The sequence below is a fragment of the Strix aluco genome, chromosome Z, assembly GCF_031877795.1.
Source record: "Strix aluco isolate bStrAlu1 chromosome Z, bStrAlu1.hap1, whole genome shotgun sequence".
Taxonomy (NCBI): domain Eukaryota; kingdom Metazoa; phylum Chordata; class Aves; order Strigiformes; family Strigidae; genus Strix; species Strix aluco.
This window is the reverse complement of record NC_133971.1, coordinates 71,409,797-71,423,758: the sequence shown is the minus strand read 5'-3', so window position 1 is coordinate 71,423,758 and position 13,962 is coordinate 71,409,797. Positions and strand designations below refer to the sequence as shown.

At 42.2% G+C, this 13,962-nt stretch overlaps 1 protein-coding gene across 12 annotated transcripts in view; it reads right to left on the bottom strand.

Moving 5' to 3' along the window:
* The window catches only part of AGTPBP1 (ATP/GTP binding carboxypeptidase 1), a 74,829-nt gene that overhangs the window by 31,555 nt on the left and 29,312 nt on the right, over window positions 1–13,962 (bottom strand). For all 12 annotated transcript variants that reach the window (XR_012621544.1, XM_074811894.1, XM_074811896.1 and 9 more), the window contains 6 exons: window positions 7,621–7,718; window positions 6,491–6,607; window positions 5,160–5,869; window positions 1,662–1,745; window positions 1,299–1,385; window positions 1,067–1,215 (listed from right to left, as the gene is read on the bottom strand). Coding sequence is in view for 11 of the 12 variants with exons in the window: in XM_074811894.1 (XP_074667995.1) it covers window positions 1,067–1,215; window positions 1,299–1,385; window positions 1,662–1,745; window positions 5,160–5,869; window positions 6,491–6,607; window positions 7,621–7,718 (1,245 nt within the window). In the remaining variant the exon portion in view is untranslated. The remainder of the gene's footprint in view (window positions 1–1,066; window positions 1,216–1,298; window positions 1,386–1,661; window positions 1,746–5,159; window positions 5,870–6,490; window positions 6,608–7,620; window positions 7,719–13,962) is intronic.

The following is a 13,962-nucleotide window of genomic DNA, read 5'->3' as shown; positions in this document are numbered from 1 at the left end:
TTTGGTACCACTCCCTCCAACTCACCATTACAAAAAGGCTTCAGAAAGAATACGAAAAAATGTTACTATCATCCATTCATGTGGACACTTGGAAAATAACTGATGTTTCAGGACATTTTTTTTTTTAAACAGTAACTCTTCGAAGTTTATATTTTTTAGAGAGTATACTGAAGTTGAATACTTAATATGAAGTTAGAAGTACATATTAATTGAACACTATTTACTAGTTAAGATAGCCAAATACATTGATTGATTCAGTTAGTGTACTTAAAAAAAAAGTATCAGGTTAAGTATATGCAACATATGAATGATGATCTAATGTAACTGATGAAGATTAGTAAATAATTTAAAAGAATCTTATTACTGGTCAAACTACCTGGTATTCTTGGATTTTATCAGTGTGAATTGTACAATTATGGCAAAGAAGAATATGATGTTACTCTGTCCCAAGAGTTTGGCAGCGGGGAGAGGGGAGCTTCTCCTCCTCCTTTTTAAAGGACAAATTTCAGAAAATCCCGCAGGAAAAAAAAAACCTAACAAATGGTTTTAAGCTGAATGATACACCCCTCCCCCCTCCCAACAAGTGGAAGAAAGGTATAATCAATTAAGCCAGAACTTTTGGATGAGGTACAAGCAGCAAACACTACTCACTGGGGACTGCAAGGGTCACCTATGAGGCCCAGCATTTCCATGGAGACTTATTTTTTCTTCTTAAATAATGTGCCTCTCTCCCCATCAATAAGAGAAAACTGTTTGAGAATGTCTCAACAGGCTTTGGTGTTGATGCCTCCTACAGTGGTCTCAGGACAAATTTTAGCTGCAGCTATGAGTAAATTTCTTCTGCTTTGGCCTCACTTACAACAAAACTTCATTTTAAAAACTGACAGCCAGTGTTTTAAGATACTTTTTTTCTTTTTTAACTGAAACTTGTCTAACATTTTCTAGTAATACTACTGAAAAATAATCTGATCTGACAGCATGAACATATTACTGATCCCAGCTGAGCTGTCTAGTACAGGTATTTTTCTACATATTTCTTCTCAAAGTATGGGAAATGTGATCTTACCGTAGTTAAACTGACTGTTTGACTTTTCACAGTTGATGATGTTAAACCGGTAACCAATGCCAGTTTTCATTCCACTGACTTCAAAGTAAAACCACTGATGATAATGATTGCTATTTATGTCTGAATTCAGAATTAGATCATACTCGTTTCTAAAGATGAACAAAAACAAATCAATCTTTTTTTAAGAAGCAGAAACAAAAAGCCTTATGTGTGAAAAATTGAAATATCTTACTTTCTGATCTGAATAACTTTGCGCAGGTTTCCAGATTCAAATTTGGAATTAAACTTCAAAACATCTGCTTCCTCTGGTACTGAACAACTATGAGTAGCAGAAGAAAAGGGAGCAAAATTAATAAGACAAACTTAACTAAAACAAACTCATTAAGTTTATTTCAGCCCCCACTTGGTAATTCAGAAATTATTTTCAACCTTCTTCTAAATACAGCCTGGATAGCAGAAACAGTGTTACATCAGATGAAACCTTCACTGAAGTCTCTCATAATAGTACTGATCTAAATATTACAAATCGTATCACAGAGAAAGAACAGGCTTAGAGAATTCGCTGAATATTGTTTTCAGAAGGGTAAAAACTTACCTCAAATTATCAAGATCATACACAACTCTGTCTATAATGTCATTTTGATGAATCAGTCTTTCAATATCTTGAGAGATTTTTGTCCTAAAATAAAAAGCAGAGTTCTCATTTAAATTGTTGCATACTGTTTCCAATTACAAAAGAGGAATTACCTTTCATTACAATGAAAACAAACAAAGTTGACATGAAGACAGTGGGACAGATTTTCAGAGAGACCTCAGCCTTACCCCCACTTATGTGCACAAACTGTAAGTGTACTTAAGTTTAAACACCTGCATTCACAGCTGACTGAGTCCAATATTTGTATGTGAGGGAACTGAGTTTTCATGCACACAACCCACTGGGCTTTATCTTATGAAAAAAAAATGCACCGTTTCATACTTTATAGTAGAAGCAGAAATTACTCAAACATTACTTATGTTAATGCTTTAATCCAGGACAGCACTTGATAACATTAGTAACTTACATGAGTCCTACCATAACTAAAATTAAAGAGTTTTAGAGAGTAGGTCGTGCAGTGAGTGTGTTAGTGCACTAGCTTTTCACCTCTGAAGATCTAGGTTCATTTATCGACTAGGTAACAAATAAGAATGAATTTGGTGATGTCAGCCAAATGTCAGGTGTATGTTTATCCAGATCATAAAACCATTGCACAACTGGCAGTATCTACGTCCTGGTTTGGAAAAGTAAGTATGTGTTGCAGTTCAAGAATGAAATATAGTGGCAGAGCTGTGTGGAAAAGCTTGCACAGCACCTGCAATAAGAAGAAAAGGAAGCAGATTAACAATGAAGAATACAGGAACAGAGTGGTAAAGTACGTTCAGGCTGGAAATTCTCCATTTAATTAAAATAAATATTGTTAACAAATGAGAAAAAGAAGGTAAGTGCACAACTCTAGTGCCTCTTATTAAATTAAAACTACTGGAAAAGAAAATATGTCCCAAGTCCAATGTACTGACAAAATTGTGAAGAGGCTGACTCACCACAATCTATCTGATCAGGTTCAGCTCAGGGCAGAACTACAGATTTTTGATCTTGCATTTGATCTTACACAACTCCTTAAATCTCAGTGTGCCTCAGCAATAAAAGGGTCATAATAATTACTATCAACAGGAGTTTTACCAAGACAAAATCCATTAATGAATATCAGGCATTCAAATACCATACTAATAACCAATATATACTAAAGGAAAGAAATGGTATTCAAAATATACATGAAAAGGAAAAGTAGTAGGGGACATTTTTAGGTTGCAAAAAATCAAAAGAAAAGAGATGCTATATTAAGATAATTAAAGGGAAGAAAACATAAAAACAACACTGTTGATGTGGAGCTTTGTGTTTATAGATCCGTCTTTTGTGGATCTTGATTTACCTGTTGATCACTTTTAAGTGTCAGATGATTAGAAAATACTAAAGTAACTAGAAAATACTAAAGTGTACAGCAAAAATCAACCTAAAATTTTAAGGGATGAAAAAAAGTAGGAATTTAAACCCAAATGTAGACGGTGTTGAATTCTGTAATAATTTTTTCCTCAAAAAGAAAAATAATATAAAACACTTCAGTAAGAATTCAGTGAGACATTTGGTGAAAATTACATGTTACTAAATGTAAATGAAAAAGCAAAAGCACTCCAAAGCAAATTCAAAAACACTGCATCTCTCAGCATTCTGAAATAGTAAAAAAAAACCCAAAACCTTAGAAAACCCACACCACATGTGTCTAATAAAAGTAAAAAGAAAACCCTAACTCCCCACCTCAGTCCCCCACAAAGTTTTCTTAAATTACAAGGATGGATTAAGGCAACCATTTGTTTTCTGAAGAAGATTTAGCTGATGAGCAGTAACTGCTTACATTAAGGAGAATCCCACTGAATGCCAAGAGTTTAGAGACAGCTTCTCCATGTCCCCTACCAAACTCATTTTCACCACTTTTCTACAAACTGTTATTTTAAACTGGTTCCCTTCTCAGAAATTTGTTACATTGCAGTAATAAGACTGAGTTATTTGTAGAAAACTGAATTCTCAGAATACTCTACCTTAAAAAGGTGATGCAGGACTTTTAATTCAAGTTTAGCAATACTACCTGATATTTCATTCTTGTTTCACACAAGACCTAAAAAAGTTACTTTCAACATAAAAAATACAACAAAAATAAAACATTTTTAACTTTAAATAAAATATACTCTAGAATTACCTTCATAGTTTAGAAATCAGCTTTATGTATAACCACACAAGTAGATTTGTTGGTTAAAAGTCAGAGTTAATACAGTGCTTTATATCTAAGAAGAACAAGCATTGGAATAACAAATTTTATCTGACTTCACCCAATTTTACTCAGGAAAATTCAGAATTATACAGTACTACAAAAACATACATGAAGATTTGCGAGATTTTCTTAAAATGCAGTTCTTGGGCGATTTCTGACTCAAGACTAATCTCCCTTCTAAATCAGCTGAATCTGTTTAAAAAATAAGCTTATAGGGAAGACTCTTCTCCTTCAACACTGAATGGCGCTTTCTAGTAATGGTATATTCATGATGTCATTAGTGTATCAACTCTTGGTCATTTCACTAGAAATCACCTTTTTATGACATGTGTGAAACAGCTAAAGGATTTTAATCATACAACCTAAACACACTTAATCTCTTAATCATTTTAATAACTAAGTGTAAATAGGAAGCATCTCATGGAAACTGGAATTATAAAGCTGAAAGCATACAGCAAGGTCCCATACCTACTATTACATGTTCTGCTAAAATGCTGATTTGTCTCTATAGTAACTTACTATGCATATGGGCCAGCTCTTCATACCACCCCTGCAAATTATTCAAGAGTCACATCACCCGTTATCATCTCCTAATATCACTCAGTAAAGAACTAATGGATATGTTCATATGTTGAGTTTTGCTGGTTTGTTTTATTTTTCATTCTGTGTTTATTGCCTGTCATTCTGCAGGACCTAACACAAACTGCATCCTTAGTATTTGTTACCTCTACATTCTGTTATACTGCAATTACTAAAAACAAACACTTAAGTGTATTAGTTTTTTTAATTTTTCCCACTACATTTTCCTGAACAATAGCTTTGTTAGCACAGCAAAGAGAGCTGAAGTATCTTTAAACTCTTAACTGTCCTATCTTTGCTAAGACCTGAAGGGAGCATTCAGGTGGGCTTTTTTGTGTTTGTGTTTTCTGTAGGTTGTTTTGGTTTTTTTACAAACTACAAAATTTAAATGATGGGGGATGGTGGAAAGGCAGAAAGGGAGACTATAAACTAAACTTAGTATTCAGAAACTGAATTACAGAATCAGATTGTATTGTTTATCTTGTTTATGGCTCTGCATTGATCAATGCCTACTCACCTACCTTCAAACTACTTTTCACTGAAAACAGTTTTATATGTTTAAAAAACATTGTACAAGTGCCTGTTAATCTCATCCTAAAGACTGTTTCTCAAGGGAAGGAAAACAACAACAAAAAAGGAGTATGGTAACTCACCTCTGCACTCCATATGGCCTTTCCAGAATAGGCTCCTTAAATGGGGGTGGAATATGGCCAAAATAATCTGGATAGGCCACTTCTGAATATTCAGGAATAGACTTTGTGGTTTTTACCATTTCAATATAAAGATCACAGTCATGAATTGGTGATACATCAGAAACCTCAAGCATGACTTGTTCCCCTGATGAACTAGATCTGGAATCCTCCTCCTCCGAATCCACTCCAGTGCAGCAGAGTTTTCCCAGATGAACAGATGATCCTTCAAAGAGGCTACTTCCACAGGGTGAAACATGTTCACAAGGTTTACTACAAGAAAGTGTGGTAAGGCTAGTTTTGCTTTCCTTCTTTATTACACACCCTGTACCATAATACTGATCATTCTTTGCACTGTTCTGCAGACTGATTCTGTCCAAGCCTTTCACAATTTCTTGGCTTAGACAGGGGCATGATGGAAGCAGGTTTCTTTGATCATTTTGTTCATGTAAACTACCGTCTTTGATACTATCTTTCTTTGGTAGTTCCAGAAAGGCTGGCCTTTTATTGTATTCCTCTGTCAATACAGGATTGCTCTCCTTCAAAGCAACTCCTTTTGTTGACTGGTTTGCTTCAGCAGAGTGCTCCTCTCCTGCTGTAGGAACAACAATAGGTCCACTCAGATTTGCATCAGATACAAAAGGCTTTGGTTCCTTGGAAACTAAGTCACATTCCTTGAAAAATAAGAGGGAAAAAAAAAGATTTATTAAAAAAAATAAGTAAACGGTTCCTGAAGTTTCATTAATATTAGAAACCTTCCTCTTTCATTGTTCCTGAGGTATGTTTTGCAATAATCCAAAATAAACATGAAAGCCAAGTTACTATGTTTTAAACTTACATAAACATAGCAATGAAGTTTCAGCTTTTACAAGAAGATAGCGTCACAGCAATAAACAAGCAGTTCATCAGTAACAAATTATCAAGTCAATGCAATTCCCCAGATATTTTAGCCAACTACTATAAAGAGATGCACAACATCTAAGGAAATACCTAACACAATGAATCTTTGTCAGAAATCTCGTACCCTTTCTTATGATTCTACTTCCTGCTGTGTGCAAAAATCAAACATCAGAAAACAGTCTTCCTTCATATCCGCCCACAGTTCCCCTCTCAGTCAGATCAAAGCAACCCGTAACATTTGAGTAACTCACTATATAGCACTTTCATGTGTAGCTCTAGCACTACTGACTCTCATTTTTTGGCTAGAGGAACTATCCACCTGAAAAAAAAAGTCAAAGTGTATTCCAGAGTCAACCCATCATGATGAGGAATGCCCTGGGCATTAGATATTTTACCTGAAAGTTTTCTGAAAGTTCTGGGAAAAATTGCTCATACATTTTCAGTTCTTCTACGGGTCTTCCCAATTCCTGTCTAGGTTTCAGTTTATTAATATCAGTCTCAATATCATCATTCTGAAAGAGCACCAGAACAAATTAATCTTGCATCCAGAATTAATGAACTTCTAAAATAATTACATTCACCTTTTAATTCTTACACGGCCATGCTTTAAAAGCTAAATATCACTATTTTAAAATTAGCTGAACTGCACCTTTAACCATGAAGGTTTAATTAGTAAAATTAGTAAACCAGCTCAGTTTTATTAGTATACCAAAGCCTTCATCTCAACGGAAATATTACACACATCTCATTTTTCTTGCTTTCATCCAAATGTATTATGCACAGACATCAGACTACGCTTTACATAAGATCTGTGCATAGTTCAACTATTGCAACCTGGAATGTGGAGACTTCATCTGACTGCAGTGACAAAGGAATAACTGCTTCTATGGAAGATAATCCCTTCATCAGGGTCATGAGAGCCTTGAATAAAATCTGTCATTCCAGTTCGCGGACAGACAATTCAATTAAGTCCTGAATATATGTTACATAAAAATAGAGAATAAGGCTGTTCTGACCAAATGTCCTCTTATGTCCTGACTGGCAGCTGGAGAGTAGAACAAGACTTCCCTAAAGTGCTACAATAGTGAGAGGTCTGATCTCTAACTCTACAGTTGGCTGAACTTCAAAGTTACCATGCTGAAACACTGACCTAGTCAATCCCAGTCCAGGATGATGGAAAAAGTTAACAGCAGCTCCTACATACTGAGCAGCTTAGATGGGACGAACAGGCTAAGAGAAATACAAGTTGGGAACAGAACACTGCTAAAACAGTTTGCACTTCTGTTCTACTGTACTCCAGACACATCAAATGTGAAGCAAACAGGTTTTGATAAAAAATGTGAACAAAGGTTGATATTTTCAAGTAGCAACCACCTTAAGTTTCAGCAGCTTCTTTAATTTTAGAAATAGCCCCGAAAAATTCTTCAAACTCCTTTAACACTTAAAACATATGGCTGTATACATGATTCAAGCAACTTAAAAATTTATGCCTGATTTTTGCCTGTTAATTTTGTCTCATACCAACCTTAAAATGTTGGTCCTTGTCATCATCATTTTCGGTTTCAATTTCTGATTCTGTTTCAGCATCCTCGTTATCATCACTTTCATCTACTACATCATCCACTGTGATACAAGAAAGTTTTGTAAAGCAGATTATACATTTAATCCAATACATTTAATCTATGACAGAGTGACAGTGTTGGTGGATAAGGGAAGAGCAACTGACATCATCTACCTGGACGTGTGCAAAGCATTTGACACTGTCCCACACAACATCCTTGTCTCTGAATTGGAGACACATGGATTTCATGGAAGAACCACCCAGTGGGTAAGGAATTGGCTGGATGCTCGCATTCAAGAGAGTTGTGGTCAACGGCTCGATGTCCAAGTGGAGACCAGTGACAAGTGGCGTTCCTCAGGGGTCAGTACTGGGACCCGTGCTATTTTAACATCTTTGTCAGCGACATGGACAGTGGGACAAGTTTGCCGACAACACCAAGCTATGTGGTGTGCTTGACACACTGGAGGGAAGGGATGCCATCCAGAAGGGTCCCTGACAGGCTTGAGAGGTGGCCCTGTGCAAACCTCATGAAGTTCAACAAGGCCAAGTGCAAGGTCCTGCACATGGGTTGAGGCAATCCCAAGCACAAATACAGGCTGGGTGATGAGTGGATTGAGAGCAGCCCTGTGGAGAAGGACCTGGGGTATTAGTGGATGGAAAACTGAATTATGAGCCAGCAATATGCTCTTGCAGCCCAGAAAGCCAAATGTATCCTGGGCTGCATCAAGAGAAGTGTGGCCAGAAGGTCGAGGGAGGGGATTCTCCCCCTGTACTCTGCTCTCACGAGACCACACTTGGGAGTACTGCGTTCAGCTCTGGGCCCCCAACATAAGAAGGACAAAGACCTGCTCAAGCAGGTGCAGAGGAGGGCCATGAAGATGATCGGGGCTGGAGCACCTCTCCTATAAGGACAGGCTGAGAGAGTTGGGGTTGTTCACCCGAGAGAAGGCTCTAGGGAGGCCTTATAGCGGCCTTCCAGTACTTAAAGGGGGCTACAGGAAAGATGGGGAGGGACTCATTATCAGGGACTGTAGCGGTAGGATGAGGGGGTAAGTTTTAAACTGAAAGACAGTGGATTTAGGTTAGATATAAAGAAGACATTCTCCCCTGTGAGGGTGGTGAGGCACTGGAACAGGCTGCCCAGAGAAGCTGTGGCTGCCCCCTCCCTGGAAGTGTTCAAGGCCAAGTTGGACGGGGCTTTGAGCAACCTGATCTAGTGGAAGGTGTCCCTGTCTATGGCAGGGGGGTTTGAACCAGATGATCTTTAAGGTCCCTTCCAACCCAAACCATTCTATGTTTCTATGATACATATGCTGAAAAAATATTTCTATGTTCTGGTTTCATTTTCTTTTCAAGCACTTACAGCTTGAAAAAACTGTGAAAACCAACTAGCAAACATTAATTACTACTACCAGATTTACAAAACAAAATGCCTGTTTGACAGTATTGCAGACTCATTTTATTACATTTCCATACAGTTTTAAGTGAAATCAAAGATCTCTGGTTTAAACAAAGCAAAAGAAAACTAAAAAATACCCAACACCGCTCCACCCCAAAAAAAACCAGCAAGGCAGCAGATGGCCATTAGAAATACTTTATAGTGTGGATGTGTGTCCTGGTTCAGCATTATGTCCTGGTTCAGCTAGGATAGGGTTAAGTTTCCCCAGCAGTGGGGAGGGAGCTCTAGCCGGGTTATTCATATACCATGCTGACATCAGGTCTGGGTGCCCAAGCGCGGGAAGAGCAGGAACGGCTTTTGTCCGGGTCGTTCCCCTCACTGCTGTATCCGTGCGGTATATCTCTTGTTCTGCTCATTGTTATTACTGTTATTGTTATTGTTGTTGTTCGGTTTGTTGCCGCTACACTGTTGTATTAAACCTCTCCTTATCTCACCCCCAGGGTTTGTATTTCACTCCCTGCCCCGTCTGGTCCAAGGGTGGGGGAGGGGCAGTGGCAGCGTGGTCTCGGGTCCCAGCAGGGCCTAAACCACCACAGCCTTTTTGGCGCCCAATGTGGGGCACGAGAGGGTTGAGATAAGGACAAAAGGAGAAGGTGTGTTAGAGCAATCTTTTAGGTGCAATTTTTCTGTTTTTACTTGTATTGTTTGATAAGGAACACTGGCAATGCTGGCCAACTTGCTTGCGTGGTGGGGCTGGATTAATCCTTATGTCCACGGTGTGCTCCTAGTGCTGGTGTTTGTTCTCGGTGGAAAGTGTGTCAAGGGTCTTATTTTGCTGTACTGGCTACTGACTGCTTATAATGTGCTTGCATCACTGCTTGTGGGGTGAACCAGTACCTGTTTGCTGCCTGGGCTTTTGTTAGGGGTCTCACCCCCTCTATGGGTGAGCCAGGGGAAGAGATCCTCTCGGTTTTTGAGAGTTTCAGCTATCCCTGGAGCATCCAGGCCACTGTGTTCGCGGCACAATGTTTTCTAAATGTCTGCCAGATCTTGTTTTGGGCCATGCGGTACTTCAACAACAGCACCACCCAGAAACCTGCCCCGAGGGCAGTTATGAGTGGCAAGGTGTGTGGGAAGAGATGGGCAAGTGCCTGGGTCAGTGGTCACCCCCAACGTTTTGGAATTTCACTCCCGAACAAGTGCAGTGTCCTGATAAATTAGTGGAGTGTTTGGAAAAGGTGTGCTGCCAATCTGACAAACCCCAGGCGACACAACTCGCTGTGATGTGCTGGGGGCTTGCCCATGCTTACCGTGTCATCTTTAACACTGTTCACTGCCCTCAAGGGGGAGAAGGGGCTGCAGGATCTGAAAGTGAACTTACTGGTACAGCAACTGGGCCAGGGGGACAGACAGTGCCAGTGCCAGTCGCCTCCACCAGCACAGCAGCTGGGCCAGAGGGACAAGCAGTACCAATACCAGTTGCCCCAATACGGAAAACTAAATATACCAAAAAATCCCCTCGCAGTGTACACGGTGATGATGAACCAGGCCCATCATGAGAGCAAGAGGAAGAGCCAGAGGTAATCATCCGATCTCTATCCCTGAGTGAGTTGCAAGATATGCAGAAGGATTTCAGCCACCTTCCAGGCGAGCAAATTTTCACCTGGCTGCTCAGATGGTGGGATAGTGGAGCTGGTGTTTTGGAACTGGAGGGGAGAGAGGCCAAGCAGCTGGGATCTTTAGCCAAGCAGGCTGGTATTGACAAGGCAAAGGGAAACAGACTCAAACCCTCAGCCTTTGGAGGCGACTCCTGCTCGGTGTGAGGGAGAGGTACCCCTACAAGGAGGATGTCCTACGTTGGTTAGGCAAGTGGACCGACATGGAGAAAGGCATTCAAAACCTCAGGGAATTGGCTGTGTTTGACATGGTCTATGGTGATGTGAATGATGAGCGGTCACCCATGGATCCAGATCAGGCCCTTGCACACAGCTGATGTGGCGGAAGTTCCTGCAAAGTGCACCAGAGGCACGTTCCAAAGCATTAGCAGTAGTGTCCTGGTGGCGAGACACCCAGACTCAAACAGTGGATGAAGTGGCTGGCCAGCTCCGGCAATATGAGGGAAATCTCCCTTCCTCCCAACATGCTTTGGTTTCAGCTGTAAGGGAACTGTCTCAGAGGCTCCAGAAAGTGGAAGAGGACATGTCCTACATTCCACCTGCACAGGCCAATATCTCAGTCATTAGAAGCAAGCGTTTCCCTACCCAAGAGAAGGGCAGTGGAAGGTACACACCAGGGGGCACCCTGTGGTTCTTCCTCTGCGACCATCGGGAAAACATGAGGAGGTGGCATGGACAGCCCACTTCCACCCTAGCTGCACAAGTACAGCAGCTGAAAGGGAAGACCACCATGAAAGGGGAGTCTTCCAAGAGAGACGCAGCTCCAGTGTCCAGCTGGAAATCCCCCAGACAGAATAGAATGGCCAACGTTATGCTTGACCCTCTTGAGCGGATCTGTGAGTCATTCTCGCAGGAGTCACTCTTAGAACAAGTGAGTGATGCTGAGCAGAATTAGAGGGGCCCTGCCTCCAGCCAGGTGGAGGAAAGGGATAGTCGGATTTACTGGACGGTGTGGATCCGATGGCCTGGCACATCAGACCCACAAGAATATAAGGCCTTGGTAGATACTGGCGCACAGTGCACCCTGATGCCATCAAGCTACAGTGGGGTTGAACCCACCTGTATCTCCGGAGTGACAGGGGGATCCCAACAGCTGACCCTATTAGAAGCTGAAGTAAGCTTAACTGGGAAGGACTGGCATAAGCACCCCATTGTGACTGGCCCAGATGCCCCGTGCATCCTAGGTATAAACTATCTCAGGAGAGGGTACTTTAAAGACCCAAAAGGGTACCGGTGGGCCTTTGGTATAGCTGCCCTGGAGGAGGTTGAGCAATTGTCCACCTTACTCGGCCTCTCAGAGGACCCCTCAGTGGTGGGGTCGCTTAAGGTTGAAGAGCAGCGAGTGCCAACTGCCACCAAGACGGTGCACCGGTTGCAGTACCGTACCAACCGAGACACCCTGGTCCCCATCCATCAGCTGATCCGTCGACTAGAAAGCCAGAAGGTGATTAGCAAAACTCATTCACCCTTCAACAGCCCTATATGGCCAGTGAGAAAACCTAATGGCGAATGGAGACTGACCGTGGACTACCGTGGCCTGAATGAAGTTACGCCAGCGATGAGTGCTGCAGTGCCGGACATGCTAGAGCTCCAGTATGAGCTGGAGTCGAAGGCAGCCAAGTGGTACGCCACGATTGACATCGCTAACGCGTTTTTCTCCATTCCAATAGCACCAGAGTGCAGGCCACAGTTTGCATTCACTTGGAGAGGTATCCACTACACCTGGAATCGATTGCCCCAGGGGTGGAAACACAGCTCCACCTTTTGCCATAGACTGGTCCATACTGCACTGGAGAAAGGTGGGGCTCCAGAACACCTGCAGTTCATTGACAATATCATTGTATGGGGGGACACAGCTGAGGAAGTCTTTGGAAAGGGAAAGAAGATAATTGAAATCCTCCTGAAGGCTGGTTTTGCTATCAAGGGACAGAAAGTTAAGGGCCCTGGAAGGGAGATTCAGTTCCTAGGAATAAAATGGCAAGATGGGCGTCACCACATCTCAATGGAGGTGATAAACAAGATAACAGCCATGGCCCCACCAACCACTAAAAAGGAGACTCAGTCTTTCCTGAGCGCTGTGGGGTTCTGGAGGATGCACATCCCAAACTACAGCCTGATTGTGAGCCCTCTCTACCACATAACCCGTAAGAAGAACGATTTTAAATGGGGCCCTGAAGAACAACAAGCTTTTGAACAAATTAAGTGGGAGATTGCCCAGGCAGTGGCCCTTGGGCCAGTCTGGACAGGGCAGGAGATTAAGAACGTGCCCTACACTGCAGCCGAGGAGAATGGCCCTTCCTGGAGCCTTTGGCAGAGAGCAGATGGGGAATCCCAAGGCCAACCTCTAGGCTTTTGGAGACGGGGATACAAAGGCTCTGAAGCTAGCTATACACTGACTGAGAAGGAGATACTGGCAGTGTACGAAGGAGTTCGGGCTGCCTCAGAAGTGGTCAGCACTGAAACACAGCTCCTCCTGGCACCCCAACTGCCGGTGCTGGGATGGATGTTCAAAGGAAAGGTTTCCTCCATACATCATGCAACAGATGCCACGTGGAGTAAATGGGTTGCACTGATAACACAACGGGCTCGAATAGGGAACCCCAACCCCCCAGGATTAGTAGAAATGATCATAAACTGGCCAGAGAGCAAAGACTCTGGGATGTCACCAGAACAGGAGGTGACATGTGCTGAGGAGGCCCCACCATATAACGAGCTGCCAGAGGAGGAGAAGCGATATGCCCTGTTCACTGATGGGTCTTGTCGCATTGTGGGAAAACATCGATGATGGAAGGCTGCGGTGTGGCATCCCACACGACAAACCTCTGAAGCTGTTGAGGGACGAGGTGAATCGAGCCAGTTCACAGAGGTGAAAGCCACCTAATTGGCTTTGGATATTGCTGAGCGAGAAAAGTGGTCGAGGCTCTATCTCTACACTGACTTGGTGATGGCAAGTGCCCTATGAATGTGTTTGCAGCAATGGAAACAGAGCAACTGGCAACACAAGGGTAGATCTGTCTGGGCCGCTGAAGTATGGCAGGATATTGCAGCCTGGGTGGAGAACCTCGTTGTGAATGCGCCACGTGGACGCCCATATACCCAAGAGTCAGGCCACTGATGAACATCAACATAACCAGCAGGCAGACCAGGCTGCTAAGATCGAAGTGGCTCGGGTGGACTTGGACTGGCAGCGTAAAGGTGAACTGTTCATAGCCCGGCGGGCCCATGAGACCT